This window comes from Sciurus carolinensis, unplaced genomic scaffold (genome assembly GCF_902686445.1).
Source record: "Sciurus carolinensis unplaced genomic scaffold, mSciCar1.2, whole genome shotgun sequence".
Classification (NCBI taxonomy): domain Eukaryota; kingdom Metazoa; phylum Chordata; class Mammalia; order Rodentia; family Sciuridae; genus Sciurus; species Sciurus carolinensis.
The window spans coordinates 578,652-593,426 of NW_025920119.1; the positions used below are offsets into that span (position 1 = coordinate 578,652).

Sequence of the window (14,775 nt, forward strand, 5' to 3'; positions counted from 1 at the left end):
TGATTCACAAATTTACTATCTTCCTTTTTTATCATTTTTAGTTTGTTCTAATTAATTTTACATGACAGTAGAATGCATTTATACATTTTGATAGACCATACATAAATGGAGTGTAATTTCATATTTTTTCCAGATTGTACATATTGCAGGATCATATTAATCATGAAGTAATGTCTGTTTCACTCTACTATCATTCCTTCCCCCCTTCCTCTTCCTGTCCCTTCCCTCAAGTCTTCCTAATATAAAGTAACTCTATTCTTTCCTTCCCCCACCACCTTATGATGAATTAGCATCTGCATATCAGAGAAAATATTTAGCCTTTGGATTTTTGGGTTTGGCTTAGTTTGCTTAGCATGATATTCCCAGCTCCATCCATTGTTCTGCACATGCCATAATTTTATTCATCTTTAAAGGTAAGCACCTTCCATCATATGTACACACACACACACACACACACACACACACACACTACATTTTCTAAATCCATTTACCTGTTGAAGGACACTGAGGTGGATTCCATAATTTAGTTATTGTGAGTTGAGCTTCTATAAACAATTATGAGTCTGCATCACTGTAGTGTGCTGATTGTAAGTTCTTTGGGTATAAACTGAGGAGTGGGATAGCTGGGTCAAATGATGGTTCCATTCCAAGTTTTCTGAGAAGTCTTCATACCACATTCCATAATGGTTGCACCCGTTTGCATTCCCAACAGCAATGGGTAAGTGTAACTTTTTCCCACATCCTCACCAATATTTATTGTTGTTTGCATTCTAGATAATTACCATTCTTATTAGAGTGAGATAAAATGTTAGTTTGGGTTTTCATTTCTCTAAATGCTAGAGATGTTGAACATTTTTTCATGTATTTCTTGATCAATTGAATATTGGCACCAAAACAGACAGGTAGACAAATGGTACAGAATAGAGGACACAGAGAAAAACCCACATAAACACAGTTATCTCACACTAGAAAAGGTGACAAAAACATACAATGGAGAGAAGATAGCTTCTTCAACAAATGGTGCTGGGAAAACTGGAAATCCATATACAGCAAAATAAAACTAAACCCCTATCTCTCACCCTGCACAAAACTCAACTCAAAATGGATCAAGGACCTAGGAATTAGACCAGAGACAGTACACCTAACAGAAGAAAAAGTAGGTCCAAATCTTCAACATGTCATCTTAGGACCAGATTTCCTTAACATGACTCCCAAATCACAAGAAATAAAAGCAGGAATCAATAAATGGGAGATTTTCAAACTAAAAAACTTTTTCTCAGCAAAGAAAACAATCAACAATGTGATTCTCTACAGAGTGGGAGAAAGTCTTTACAACACACATTTCAGATAGAGCACTAAACTCCAGAATCTATAAAAAACTCAAAAAACTTTACACCAATTCCAATTAAAATCCCAATGATATACCTTACAGAAATAGAGCAAGCAATTATGAAATTCATCTGGAAGAATAAAAAACCCAGAATAGCTAAAGCAATCCTTGGCAGAAAGAGTGAAGCAGGGGGTATCGCAATACGAGATCTTCAACTCTACTACAAAACAATAGTAACAAAAATGGCATGGTATTGGTACCAAAATAGAAAGGTGGATCAATGGTACAGAATAGAGGACACAAACCCAAATAAATACAATTTTCTCATACTAGACAAAGGGGCCAAAAATATGCAATGGAGAAAAGATAGCCTCTTCAACAAATGGTGCTGGGAGAATTGGAAATCCATATGCAACAGAATGAAACTAAACCCATATCTCTCACCATACACGAAACTAAACTCAAAATGGATTAAGGATCTTGGAATCAGACCAGAGACCTTGCATCTTATAGAAGAAAAAGTAGGTCCAGAGCTTCAACATGTCGGCTTAGGACCAGACTTCCTCAACAGGACTCCCATAGCACAAGAAATAAAAGCAAGAATTAATAACTGGGATAGATTCAAACTAAAAAGCTTTCTCTCAGCAAAGGAAACTATCAGCAATGCAAAGAAAGAGCCTACAGAGTGGGAGAAAATCTTTGCCAATCATACTTCAGATACAGCACTAATCTCCAGAATCTATAAAGAACTCAAAAAACTCTACACCAAGAATGTAAATAATCCAATTGACAAATGGGCTAAAGAAATGAATAGACACTTCACAGAAGAAGATATACAAGCAATCAACAAACATATGGAAAAATGTTCAACATCTCTAGTAATAAGAGAAATGCAAATCAAAACCACCCTAAGATTCCATCTCACCCCAATTAGAATGGCGATTATCAAGAATACAAGCAACAACAGGTGTTGGCGAGGATGTGTGGAGAAAGGTACACTCTTACATTTTTGGTGGGGCTGCAAATTAGTGCAGCCACTCTGGAAAGCAGTGTGGAGATTCCTTAGAAAACTTGGAATGGAACCACCATTTGACCCAGCTATCCCACTCCTTGGCCTATACCCAAAGGACTTAAAATCAGCATATTACAGAGATACAGCCACATCAATGTTCATAGCTGCTCAGTTCACAATAGCCAGATTGTGGAACCAACCTAGATGTCCTTCAATTGATGAATGGATAAAGAAAATGTGTTATATATATATACAATGGAATATTACTCAGCCATAAAGAATGATAAAATTATGGCATTTGCAGGCAAATGGATGAAACTGGAGAATATCATGCTAAGTGAGATAAGCCAATCTCAAAAAACCAAAGGAAGAATGATATCGCTAATAAGTGGATGATGACACATAATGGGGGGTGGGAAGGGTTAGTGTTGGGGTTGGAGTTGGGTTTAGGGAGGGGGTCAGGAATGGAGGAAGGAAGGACTGTATAGATGGAGGGGAGGGGTGGGGGGGAAGGGAAAAATGACAGAATGAATCAAACAACATTACCCTATGTAAATTTATGATTACAAAAATGGTATGCCTTTACGCCATGTACAGACAGAGAAACAACATGTATCCCATTTGTTTACAATAAAAAAAAAAAACTTTACACCAAGAATACAAATAACCCAATCAATAAATGGGACAAGGAAATGAGCAGACATTTCACAGAAGAAGATCTATAAGCAGTCAACAGATATGTAAAAAAAATGATCAACATCTGTAGTAATAAGAGAAATGCAAATCAAAACTACCATAAGATTTCATCTCACCCCAATTAGAATGGTGATTATCAAGAATACAAGCAACAATAGGTGTTGGCGAGGATGTGGGGAGAAAGGTACACTCATACATTGCTGGTGGGATTGCATATTGGTGCAGCCACTCTGGAAAGCAGTGTGGAGATGCCTTAGAAAACTTGGAATGGAACCACCATTTGACCCAGCTATCCCACTCCTTGCCCTATACCCAAAGGACTTAAAATCAGCTTACTACAGTGATACAGCCACATCAATGTTCATAGCTGCTCAATTCACAATAACCAGATTGTGGAACCAACCTAGATGCCCTTCAATTGATGAATGGATAAAGAAACTGTGGTATGAATACACAATATAATATTACTCAGTCATAAAGAAGAATTAAATTATGGCATTTGCAGGTAAATGGATGAAATAGGAGAATATCATGCTAAGTGAGAAAAGCTACAATTTATGTGTATGATGTGGTACTTTAAAGGTGTCACCAATCATGTCCCAGGGGATTATTTCATAATAGAAAATACTTATTACATGTTGGCACTCTTTTAAAAACAGATTATACAACTGTGAATTCCATTTAATTCCATCCCATTCATTCTTTTTTAAGTTTGTTCTTTTTGGTTATACATGACAGTACAGTATATTTTAACATATTTATACAAACATGGAGTACAACTTATTCTAATTAGGATCCCAGTCTTGTGGTTAAACATGATATGGAGTTTCACTGGTCATGAATCTGTAGGTGAACACAGGAAAGTTAAGTCAGATTCATTCCACTGTCTCTCTTATTCCCTTCCCCCTCCCTTCCTTTAATTCCACTTTGTCTAAACTACTGAACTTCTATTTTCCGCTCCTGCCTTTGTTGTAGGTTAGCATCCACATATCAGAGAAAACAGTTGACCTTTGGTTTTGGGGGAATTAACTTATTTGCCTAGCATAATAGCCTCCAGATCCATCCACTTACTGGCAATATTCAAAGTCATCGTCTTTATGGCTGAGTAATATTCCATTCATTCTTTCCATTACATAGGGCATGTGTTACTTAGGGAACATCTAGTGCCACTGCATGCCAGGTACACTTCTAAATATAAGTGACTTGAACAGAGAAGAATTCCTGACTCCTGCTAGCTTGCTGCTCGCTGGTGTGTTTCAGATCCATTTTGAGTTGAGTTTTGTGCAGGGTGAGAGGTAGAGGTTTACTTTCATTTTACTGCTTATGGATTTCCAGTTCTCCCAGCACCATTTATTGAACAGTTTATCTTTTCTCCATTGCATATTTTTGGATCCTTTGTCTAGTATGAGGTAACTTTATTTATGTGGTTTTGTTTTTGTCTATGGTTCTGTACCATTGGTCTGCCTATTTTGGTGCAAATACAATACCATTTTTTGTTACTGTTGCTCTGTAGTATAGTTTAAGGTGAGAAGCAGGTAGCTACTAAGTAACAAACCTGCTAAAGACAGGTAATGACGATGTGGAAGGAAAGCAATTACCAGAGTGCCCCCAAAATGGCCTGGAAATGCTTCCAAGGAGCAGCCCAACCCTCTGGGGAGCTGCACCCTGATGGCACTGATCTCTCTCCCACTGCCCTGCAGGTGAAGAAGATCATGGAAGAGGACGTCATGTGCAAGTTTGTCCATGAAGACAGCAGCCACATCATCTCCTTCTGTGGTGAGTCAGCGACCTTCCTGTGGCCTGGAAATTGGTTTATTTTTCTAGGAGCAGCCTCAGGAAATGTGCTTCTTTCAGCCAAACTTTTCACATCATGTTTTGTGACTCCAAAGTTAATTTTGGATCCTGAAGGGACTAAATTGAAGAACCTGAAAACACAGAAGAGTGAGAAAATCAGTTGACAGTGTTTTTCGCACCTTGTGGGGAGGTCATTGCAGCTCAGGCTGAGGGATCACCTTCGCCTCCATGTAGGGCATGGCTTACATAGACCCACGCACCTGAGCAGCAGTCTCTGTTCCAGTTGCTCGCTCTGCCCATGAACGTGCAAGGTAGAGGGATAGAGTGGATGGGAACTTTTTAAAGACAAGGGATGAAGAGCCACTGCTGACACATCCCAACAGACCATGGCCAGCCAGCTCAGCAAAGGAGACAGACCTGGGGCTCAGAGCATGACTCAGACTTCTCTCCCTAAACCAGCTCTGTTTGAAAGGTTTCAGAAATAATGACACTGCCAGGTTCGTGCTGTGCTTTGATGGTGGCTAGGGATAGGTGTTCTGTGTGAGTCTGAAGTCAGCACTCAGCTCACAGTTGGTGTGCATACACAGTGGGAGTGTTTCTCTTCCTCCCTGAGAGATTTTTCTTTAACAATGGGAGCATCTTCTGGTGAAGGCATCATACATACATGTCCACGTCAACACTTGCCAACATACCTATCAATTAAAGCCTTAGAGAAATAGAAAGTGATAAAAAGAAATGTAATCGTTCTCTAACTCTGACTGAAGTTTCTTTGTTACAGAAATCAGATGGCAGTAACTAAGGCCTGAAGAGTCACATTGAGGTTTTTGTTTGTTTGTTTGTTTTATTTTTAATCTAGTCTCCTCAGGAGCATTTGTCAGAAAGAATCGAACACTGTACAGAAAGCCTGAAGAGATGATTAACTTTTTTCATTATAAACACATGGAAGGACTGGGTAGATAGCTCAGTTGGTAGAGTGTTTGCCTCTCAATTACAAAGCCCTGAGTTCAATCCCCAGCACTGCAAAATAAATAAACAAATAATTTAATTAATTAAAAATAAACACATGGAAAATATTATAAGTTAAAATTCAGAATGTAAAAAGAGTTTCACCCAGAATATTTTAAATGCATAAGCAGAATAGGCAATATGATTTGGACATTCATTCGCACAAGTAATTGCTGACTCAAACAGAGACAAGTCATTAACCTCAAACTTTTCCCTGTCTGTGCTTGCACAGAACCTTGGCCAAGCTTTCCACCCGGTATGGTTCACTAGAGCTCTTACTTCATGGATTTTGTCTCAATAGTTAGGTAAGGTAAACCTTAAGTTATCTGACACCCCCCAGGTGCCCAATAAGAAGTAGCTGCTATTATATGCTCACTTTCTCAGTAAGCATTAATGATGTACCTGTTGCATACCTGTGCATGAGGAGAAGGTGAGAAGATGCTGCCAGAAGCACCAGGAGTAAGATAGAGGCTATCAGCATGGTGTGCACAAAAGTTTCCCAGAATGGCTCACTTCAACCCAGAGAGGGAAGGTAGTTTGCCTGAGATCACACAGTGAGCTAGTAATAGAGGCCAAGCTATATAACCCAGATGTCCTGTTCTAAGGAGAGGTATGCAGAGCCAGAAGTGGGAAGATTGCTACAAAATCCTCATCATTGTGACTTTATGGCACTTGAACTCAGACTGGGTTTGAATTCTGACTATTTCTCACTTACTGGGTGCCCTTGAGCAATTCAGTTCACCTCTCTGATTCTGTGTCCACATCTGAGAAGTGGAGGTAGTTTTCCTTTCTTCCCTGACCATGGCAGAGATTAAAGGAGACCCATAAATGTTAGCTGTACTACAGCCACAGTATCAATGATGATGATGATGATGATGATGATGATGATGGTGATGATGATGATGGCGGCGATGATATTGTTGTCCCAGGTAGTGGTAAGCAGACCTGTAGTCCATCTCTCTCCCTCTGAAAGGGGTAGAAGCTGGCATTCATAAAGCACCCACTGTGTCCCTGGCTCTACTACGTACTTCCCATGCATTCTTTTCACCTCTCCTAACAGCATCTCTGAGGCTAATGCTCACACCACTGCCCTTTCCAGGTGAGGAAGCCGAGACACCAAGGGGAAGTTGTTGCCCAGTCACACAGCTGGTTAGTGGCTGGCAGAGGACCTGTGTAGAGGTGGACCAGCCTTAGCCATGACTGTGGATTATCCACTAAGCTCTCTCGCTTCATTAGAGGGTGATGCCATCCAGGGTGAGAGGCATATGTGTTTTTCCCATAATGCTGGCCAGAGGCAGGTGATGTTGGGGCTTCTGACTGTTCAAGGAATCTGTCTGACTGAGGCTCAGAGCCATGCTGGGTGCTGGGAATAGGGGCAGGAGAGTCAGTGCTACTCCCCACCATGTCCCAACAGCTGCAGTTGAGGCCTGCATCCTTCACAGGCTGTGGTGGCAGGTGGCTGGCTTCCTGTACAGCAACAAGATTGCAGATCTCTTCGTGAAGGTGGGCAAGAGCTTTCTGCCATCTTAGAAGCTGAGCTGCAAAGTCCAGGACCTGGAGCAGCCAATCAAGAGCATGTGAGTGTGGAGACCATCCTGGATAGCCCCCTGGAAAGTAGTTCAAATCCCTCCTAGGACCTGCAGGAGTCCACAACCCCTGGCGCGCTCTTTACTCCCCAGACCCGCCAGCCTCATTCCACCTCAGAGCAATGGCACATGCTGTACCTCTCGCAGGCTCACCTGCTTGGTCTTCCATGGCTGGTTCTTTGACATCCTTCAGACTTTCCTAGCTCAGTCACTGCCAGCCCTCACCCCATCTTCTCTTTCATATCACCTGTTTACTTTCTTCATACTTATTCTTGCCATCAGGAATTAGTTATTCCTTGTTTTATTGTTAACTTGATTGTTATCTCTCTGAATGCCATGAGAAAAGGCAACTACATTTATGCCATCCTGTTATGTCCCCAGCATTGGGGGCAGTGTCTAGCACCTGGAACATGCCCATGAGACAGTTGATGCTGGGTCCTGTAAGGATGCTACTTTACCTGGTCAAAGGGACTTTGCAGATTGAAGGGAGATATGTACCAACATTCCTATTGAAATAGTGGTGAAATCCCGACAATGTTTAAGACAAAGAAACCTTATTACAAGGCAAATTACATAATCAGTGGCAGAGCTGAGCAATAACTATGGTGGGATCTCCAAGATTGACAGTCTCCTCCTTGTGCGTAATTGATAGAGGAAACCTAGAAGTAATAACTTTATTGCTTATTTTGAATAAGACAGATCAAAAGTGAAAGTGGTAGTTATGGTAGAGAGAAGGTAAAATGACCACACACACACACACACCACACACACAGACACAGATAAGCACTCACATACACAAATACATATAGCAAGCACATACACAACCAGGTAAATGCATACATACAAATGCAAACACACACATGCAAACATACACACTCATGCAAATACATACAGCTGCTGGAGAATATCAGACATAGCAGGAAAAGACCATTCCTCCCCTCGCTGCACCATTACCTAATGACATCACAGAACTTAGAGCCGATTCAACAGATGGGAAGGCAAATAATTCTAAATTGATTAAGAAACAAGAATTTGACTTTTAAAAAACTCCATACTAATGGTTTCCATGAACTGGCAAGAGGAAAGCTTGTTCTCCCAGGGACTGGGAACCCAGCCTGGGGATACCCGTGAGAAGTAGTAAAAGGAAAGATGCATATTTTGCTCAGTGAGTCTGTACCTGTGCAATCTGAACCTGTGGCATGTGCTGCATAGAGAAGTGACTTCCTCCCTGCCAGGAAGTGAGCCTGTCAATGTTGCCTGAAGGACTCAAGGACGCTGAGCTGTCCTGTCCTGGTTTCAACAAATACCATATCTATCTATGTATCTTGGCATTGGTCACAAAACTAACAGCAGTCTGATTTAGCCAAAAACCTCTCAAAGACACACCTGTGGCTTTCAGGGCAAACTCCGTGGAGATCCCCCAACATCTGTCTGAAATGCTTCTGGCAGATCTTCAGTTTGAAAGCTCTCCCTGTTGATCAGTTTGAGGTTTTTTGTCTTCTCAATCTTCATGCCCTGGAGCCAAAGAAAGTACTGGGTGGGGAATCAATACTGGGCCAGGAGGCAGGTAGAATTGATTGTTTATCTTATTCCATGCACCAGCAAATGCTGTGCCCTGGTCCAATTCTTCTGTGAGCCCAGGATAAAGCCCAGAAAAGTAGGCCGCCACTGGTTTCTCTCGGCATCCTTCCAAAAGAAAATGAAAATCATTCTTAACTTTGGACCAATTATTTTTTTTCAGTATTCAATGAGCATTTCTGTGGGGACAAAACATTGCTCAACTGATAAATATTTCTACAGAACTACTTGCCTGACTTTGAATTACACATTAATATAAATGCAGAATAGCAGTTGTGGCCATCAATAGTGAAGACTGAAGAGCAAAGTGCTGCCTTTATTTCATTTTTGTTCATCTTTGGGAAATAAAACAATGTTAATGCTAATGGTGACTTTTGATGACCTAAGTCATTTATTAAAAATATATTACTGCATATTATAACCTTTAAGTTTTTCAAGACAGAGAGAGATGTCTTTAACATGTATGTCTGGAGAAGGTTGCAATAATTTCCAAGAACAGATTTTTGGGGGGAGATCTTTGAAGGGATAAGGAAATAGATGTAGGTGTCAGGGAAATGGATGGATTCAAACTCGCTTGTCCACCATGTAGAATTCAGTTCTATGCAGAATCAAATTCTCTAAGAGAAGATCAAGCTTCTGATGCCGTATTATATTGAGGGTCTAAAATTCAGTTGTCTTCTTCCAGTTCTTGTAATTATAACTCCCACAAAATGAATACATAGTAAAGAGGGCTAATCATTTGCCAGCATATTTTTGGCAATGGAGCTGTCAATACTATGCTCCTCTTTGAAAATACTGCCCTCCAGAGAAGTAAACACTTTCTGTAGGGTCTTGCAGTGGCTATATAGTCTGGTGGTGTAGAAATTTCAAGCGAAATGCACAACATGAAAAGCACACATGCCAGTTGAGTCTTCCTTATTCATTCAACAAATATTTCTCTATCTCAGGTTACAGGCTAGGTGCTAACAACAGACACAGAGATGAACAGAATTCAGAGCCTGTCCCCTACAAGGTCTTGGTTCTGTGGGAGAGACAGAAATAAACACAGAGCTTAGGGCTCTATTAGAGTCACAAATAGCACTCATCACCCTCATGATCTGGGAGACACCCTGGAGGGAGTGACATCTGAAGGGTTGGGTGGGGAGGGACAGATGGACATTTCGGAAAGAGAAGCAAAGGGACCAGAGAGAACAAGAGTGATCAGGAAACCAGAAGTAGGTGGGCATGGTTACCTATGTGTGCATGTGTATGTGTGTGTTTGTGGGCATGTGCATGTGTGTATGCATGTGTATGTGTGTGGGTATATGTATGTGTGAATGTGTGTATGTAAGTGTGTCTGTGTATGTGTATGTGTGTAGGTATATGTATGTGTATATGTGTATATGTAAGTGTGTATGTGTGTGCATGTATGTGTGTATATGTGCATGTATGTGTGTATGTGTATGTGTGTATGTGTGTGGGTATTTGTGTATGTGTGTGTGTGTGCACATGCATGTGTGTATGCATGTTTATTTGTGTGGGTATATGTATGTCTGAATGTGTGTATATGTAAGTGTGTCTGTGTATGTGTCTGTGTACGTGTATGTGTGTAGGTATATGTATGTGTATATGTGTATATATAAGTGTGTATGTGTGTACATGTCTGTGCATGTACATGTGTGTATGTGTGTGTATGTGTGCAGGTATTTGTATTTGTATGTGTATGTGTGTACATGTGTGCATCTGTGTCTCTCTGTGTATGTGTATGTGCATGCATGTGTGTGTATGTGTATGTGTGTGTATGTGCGGGTATATGTAAGTGTGAATGTGTGTGCATGTGCGTATGTGTATTTGTCTCTGTGTATGTATATGTGTGTATGTAAGCGTGCATGTGTGCTTGTATGTGTCTTTCAGTCTGTGTATATGTGTGCATCTGTGCATATGTGTATGTGTGTGCATGTGTGTGTGTGTTTTAAGATGTCCAAGAGGTGATGTTGGAATGGGAAGGTATTTAGCCAACAAGCCCACGAGAGAGGTTGTCTCGTGTGAGAGTTACGCCAAAAGCCAGTTCTCCACCATCATCATTATCCTTGTTTTGTTGGCTGCAGTTTTACATGGATTCCCTAATCCTGAGCAGGAAGTACATTCACAGTATTCAAAAGTCAAACAATTAATGTATGTGGTAAGGAAAAACTAAAGTCTTTCCCTTCCTCACCTTTGAACCTGCCCTCTTCCCATCCCCTTCCCATCATGTGACCCCCCCAAACTCTAATTCCTTGTTCATGTTTCTTAGAATTTCTTTATGCAAAGACAGGCAAATATTAGTGTGTTTTCATGTTTTTTTTCTTTCTTGCACAGAAGAGAGTATGTGCTACATACTACTCTTTGCTCTTTTTTTTAATTGCTATGTTTATTCTGTGATTAAATGTCATTGTGTTTGGATGCTGTCTTCATAAACATAATTGTAAGTAACTCTTCGCAAATACACTCTGGACAGAAGTAAAAATGTAAACAGAAATGACTGAAAAGACAGTGCCTTTTCAAACATAATCCCCTTATAATTAATAAAATGGAGTCTGACACTACTTACAATCATACCAACATTCCCAGAGGCTGAGTATCACAAGAATAAGGGCACACTATAATTACAAGATGTCTTTTCATACTTTCCAAGTAGTTGTATATTTTAGTTATGAAGGTCAGTTACCATAGCCAACTTGTTTTTAACAAGTAGAATTCAATGAAAGAGTCTCTTACGCCATTCTGTGCTCATTTGTTTGCATACAGGAGGAGAGAAACTGTAACCAGGTTCTTTGTATCATGCATGTGTATGTGATGTCCAATCTTCATATGCTGTCCAATTTCTTTAAGATAAATGGAGTGACTCGCAATGGGGCCATGTAGATGAGGAAGTTCCGTATGGAAGAGATCACGTCCTCATGCATCTTCTGCTTCATCTCCTCTGGGTCCAGCTTTGGCATGAGACCCTCGATCCAGAACATCGCCGCTCTGCCTCATCAGCTTCCAGCCGCAGTGTTCGGCTCTCCCCTCCTTACTAGTCACCTTGCACCCAGAACTAGGCCCTCTTTTTCTTAATTATGTAATATTGGGTAGATTTCTATATGGATACTTAAAAAGCCAGTACATTCTTTTGTATAGCCTCACAGTAACACATTATATTTAACTAGACTCTTATTAATGAACTTTCAAGTTGTTTCCAGTCTCTGGACATGACAAACAAATTCATGTTGTAATGAATAACCTTGGTTATATGAGCAGGTTTGTTTGTATGATAAATTTCCTGGAGTGGATTTGTAGATGTGTGCACAGATTTGAGAGAGATTGCTGCCAGAGGCTTACATTTCTTTGGTTTTACATAGTTAGGAATATCACATAAATCTACAGAGATTTTTACCTGTGGACTGGTGTCCTGGTAAGTCAGAATGAATCCTTGGTGGGGAACCTTTAGCACTGAGGTGATTAAAAGAATACTGGTGTTCCCCTACTCACCATAGAGTACTGATAGTGGGAGCCAGCAGGAGAACAGAAAGAGCAATAAATAATAAAGTCATTGGGGCTGGGGAGATAGCTCAGTTGGTAGAGTGCCTGCCTTGCAAGCACAAGGCCCTGGGTTCAATTCCCAGCACCGCAAAAAAAAAAAAATTAATAATAATAATAATAAAGCCATCATAAGTTGAAAATTTTAAGTTGACAATTTTTTAACATGACTATTCTACTGAACATCACAGCCTAGTCTACCTCAAACATGCTGAGAACACTTGAGATTAGCTACTATTGGGCAAAATCAACCAACACAAAGCCTATTTTATAATCAAGTGTTGAATACCTCATGTACACACACATGAGTGGGCATTTTGTAGACATGATAAGATGCAAACACAGAACACAATAACACAATATCAAAACCACTGGCAAAACAACACACGCTACAGTGTGTTGACTTCCCCCCCATGGAGTAACTGACTGGGAGTTACCTCTCACCACTGCTGCTCAGCATCACAGGAGTATCACACCACAAATTATGCCTAGGAAAGATCAAAATTCACAATCCCACATATGTTTTCTACTGAATACACATTGCTCTTACATCACTGTAAAGTAGAAACATTGTGAGTTGAACCACCATAAATTGAGTAAGATCTGTAACAGAAAGTTCTGAAAGTTTCCTAAGTCTTAACAGCTTATTAGTGGCCAAGTGGATAATATCCCAGGATACCCCTTTTCAGCACAGCCAGCCCCTGCCCCCTAGTCCCAAGCCACCTGTCTTCTAATTGTTTTATCAAAAGGTCCTTGGGACTAACTATATTTTTAGCACAGTGCTGGAAGTTGAGAAAGAGACTGTTCTCAAAGAACTTCCCATCCCATTGGAGATATTGGCCTTTAAGCAAATACAACAACACATTAGTTCCATGGCCCAGAGTAGAATTAGGGTCGTCCAGGACAAAAAACAAGAAAACTCATATTCTTAATGTTATTGCTGTAAAACCCTGTTAGTATAAAACTGGAGAAAAAATCAGATGCAAGGGAAAAAAATAGTTGAGTGTGGTTCCTCCCAGCACTGCCTGGCAGAGGGATGATAGGAAAAAGAAGACCAGATGGGACCCATGATCAGCTGCTGCAGACCTGAAATAACAGAAACTGTTCCTGTCCCCTTCAAATAACCTGACTTTGTCCAACACAACTTTCAGTTTCACAGATAGTTATTTTTCCCTCAGAAGAAATGGGCAAACTGATTTGAAAAGATTTGGGACTGTTTTCTTCGGTTACAAATGACGACAGTTTTTCTGCTATGAGGCCTAATTAGAAACTTCATCAGCAACTTTAGTCCTTGTTGGTTAGGTTATAAAATTATTATCTGGTAATGGCAAAGATTTTCCTTTCATTTATTGCACAGTAGCAACAAGTTTGTTTCAACCTCTCTTAATTTCTCTGTTGTGTAAGCAACAAGAGTAAATAATTTTTTTAATGCAGAGATTTCAGGTCAAAGCACACTCGCTGCTGTCTTTTATCACTTTTTTTTAAGTTGTGTTCATTCACATGGATTTTTACCTAATTGCAATCATAAAACTTGATATAGTTATGTGATCTGATTTCTTTCCTTTAGATTACACTATGAGCATTTTCCACATTTCCCTGACTTCCAGATTACAGAGGCCACCTAACATCCCACAGATCTGATGCTCCATTATCTGTGGTAGCCATTGCGTGTGAGTGAGACTTATCACACACCTCGTCTAGTTAGATGGCATTGTCAGAGGTGTAGAAAATGCCTTTGAGAAATGCCTTTTGGAAGATGAAATAAACAAGTAGCCCCAGTTATATTATGTATCTACTGCACAAAAAGATGGCCCCAGATTCTAAAAAGGCCATGTAGATAATAATTCTGCCTGTGGCAGGTTAGAAATATGACTAAAAGTTTATACGTAAAACACATAGGGTTCACTTTCAGGATTAATAATCAAAAAATTAAAACTACTATCTCACTGTGCCAATTCTATCTTCCTCTTTTCTGTCTCCTTATGCCAGAACAGCATAAAAGGGAACAATATTGCTACTGGCTTAATCTTGACTTCAGTGTGTCAGTGGCAGACTCAAAATGTGCTGTTCCCTGAACAGAGGAAGAAGGCCTGTGGCTAAGGTCAGCAGTTGAGAGAATGGGTACTATGTTGAGGGTCAGGGTAACCTCCCCTCTCCTTTGACACAGAGAAGCATCTCACACCTTGCAGAAAAGGAGGCAAGTGTTAGGGTAGAGTGCAAGCAGGTGAAAACGGAGA

General features: G+C 40.3%; 1 protein-coding gene and 1 pseudogene across 1 annotated transcript; both read right to left on the reverse strand.

The window, feature by feature from the left end:
- LOC124973668 (tetratricopeptide repeat protein 28-like) overlaps nucleotides 1-4,128 on the reverse strand; it is a 37,879-nt pseudogene extending 33,751 nt beyond the window's left edge.
- A 7,698-nt stretch (nucleotides 4,129-11,826) lies between these two features.
- Nucleotides 11,827-11,982, reverse strand: LOC124973640 (mitochondrial import receptor subunit TOM5 homolog). Its single transcript, XM_047537457.1, has one exon. The coding sequence runs from the start codon at nucleotides 11,980-11,982 to the stop codon at nucleotides 11,827-11,829; it is 156 nt and encodes a 51-aa protein (XP_047393413.1).
- Nucleotides 11,983-14,775: the final 2,793 nt, after the last annotated feature.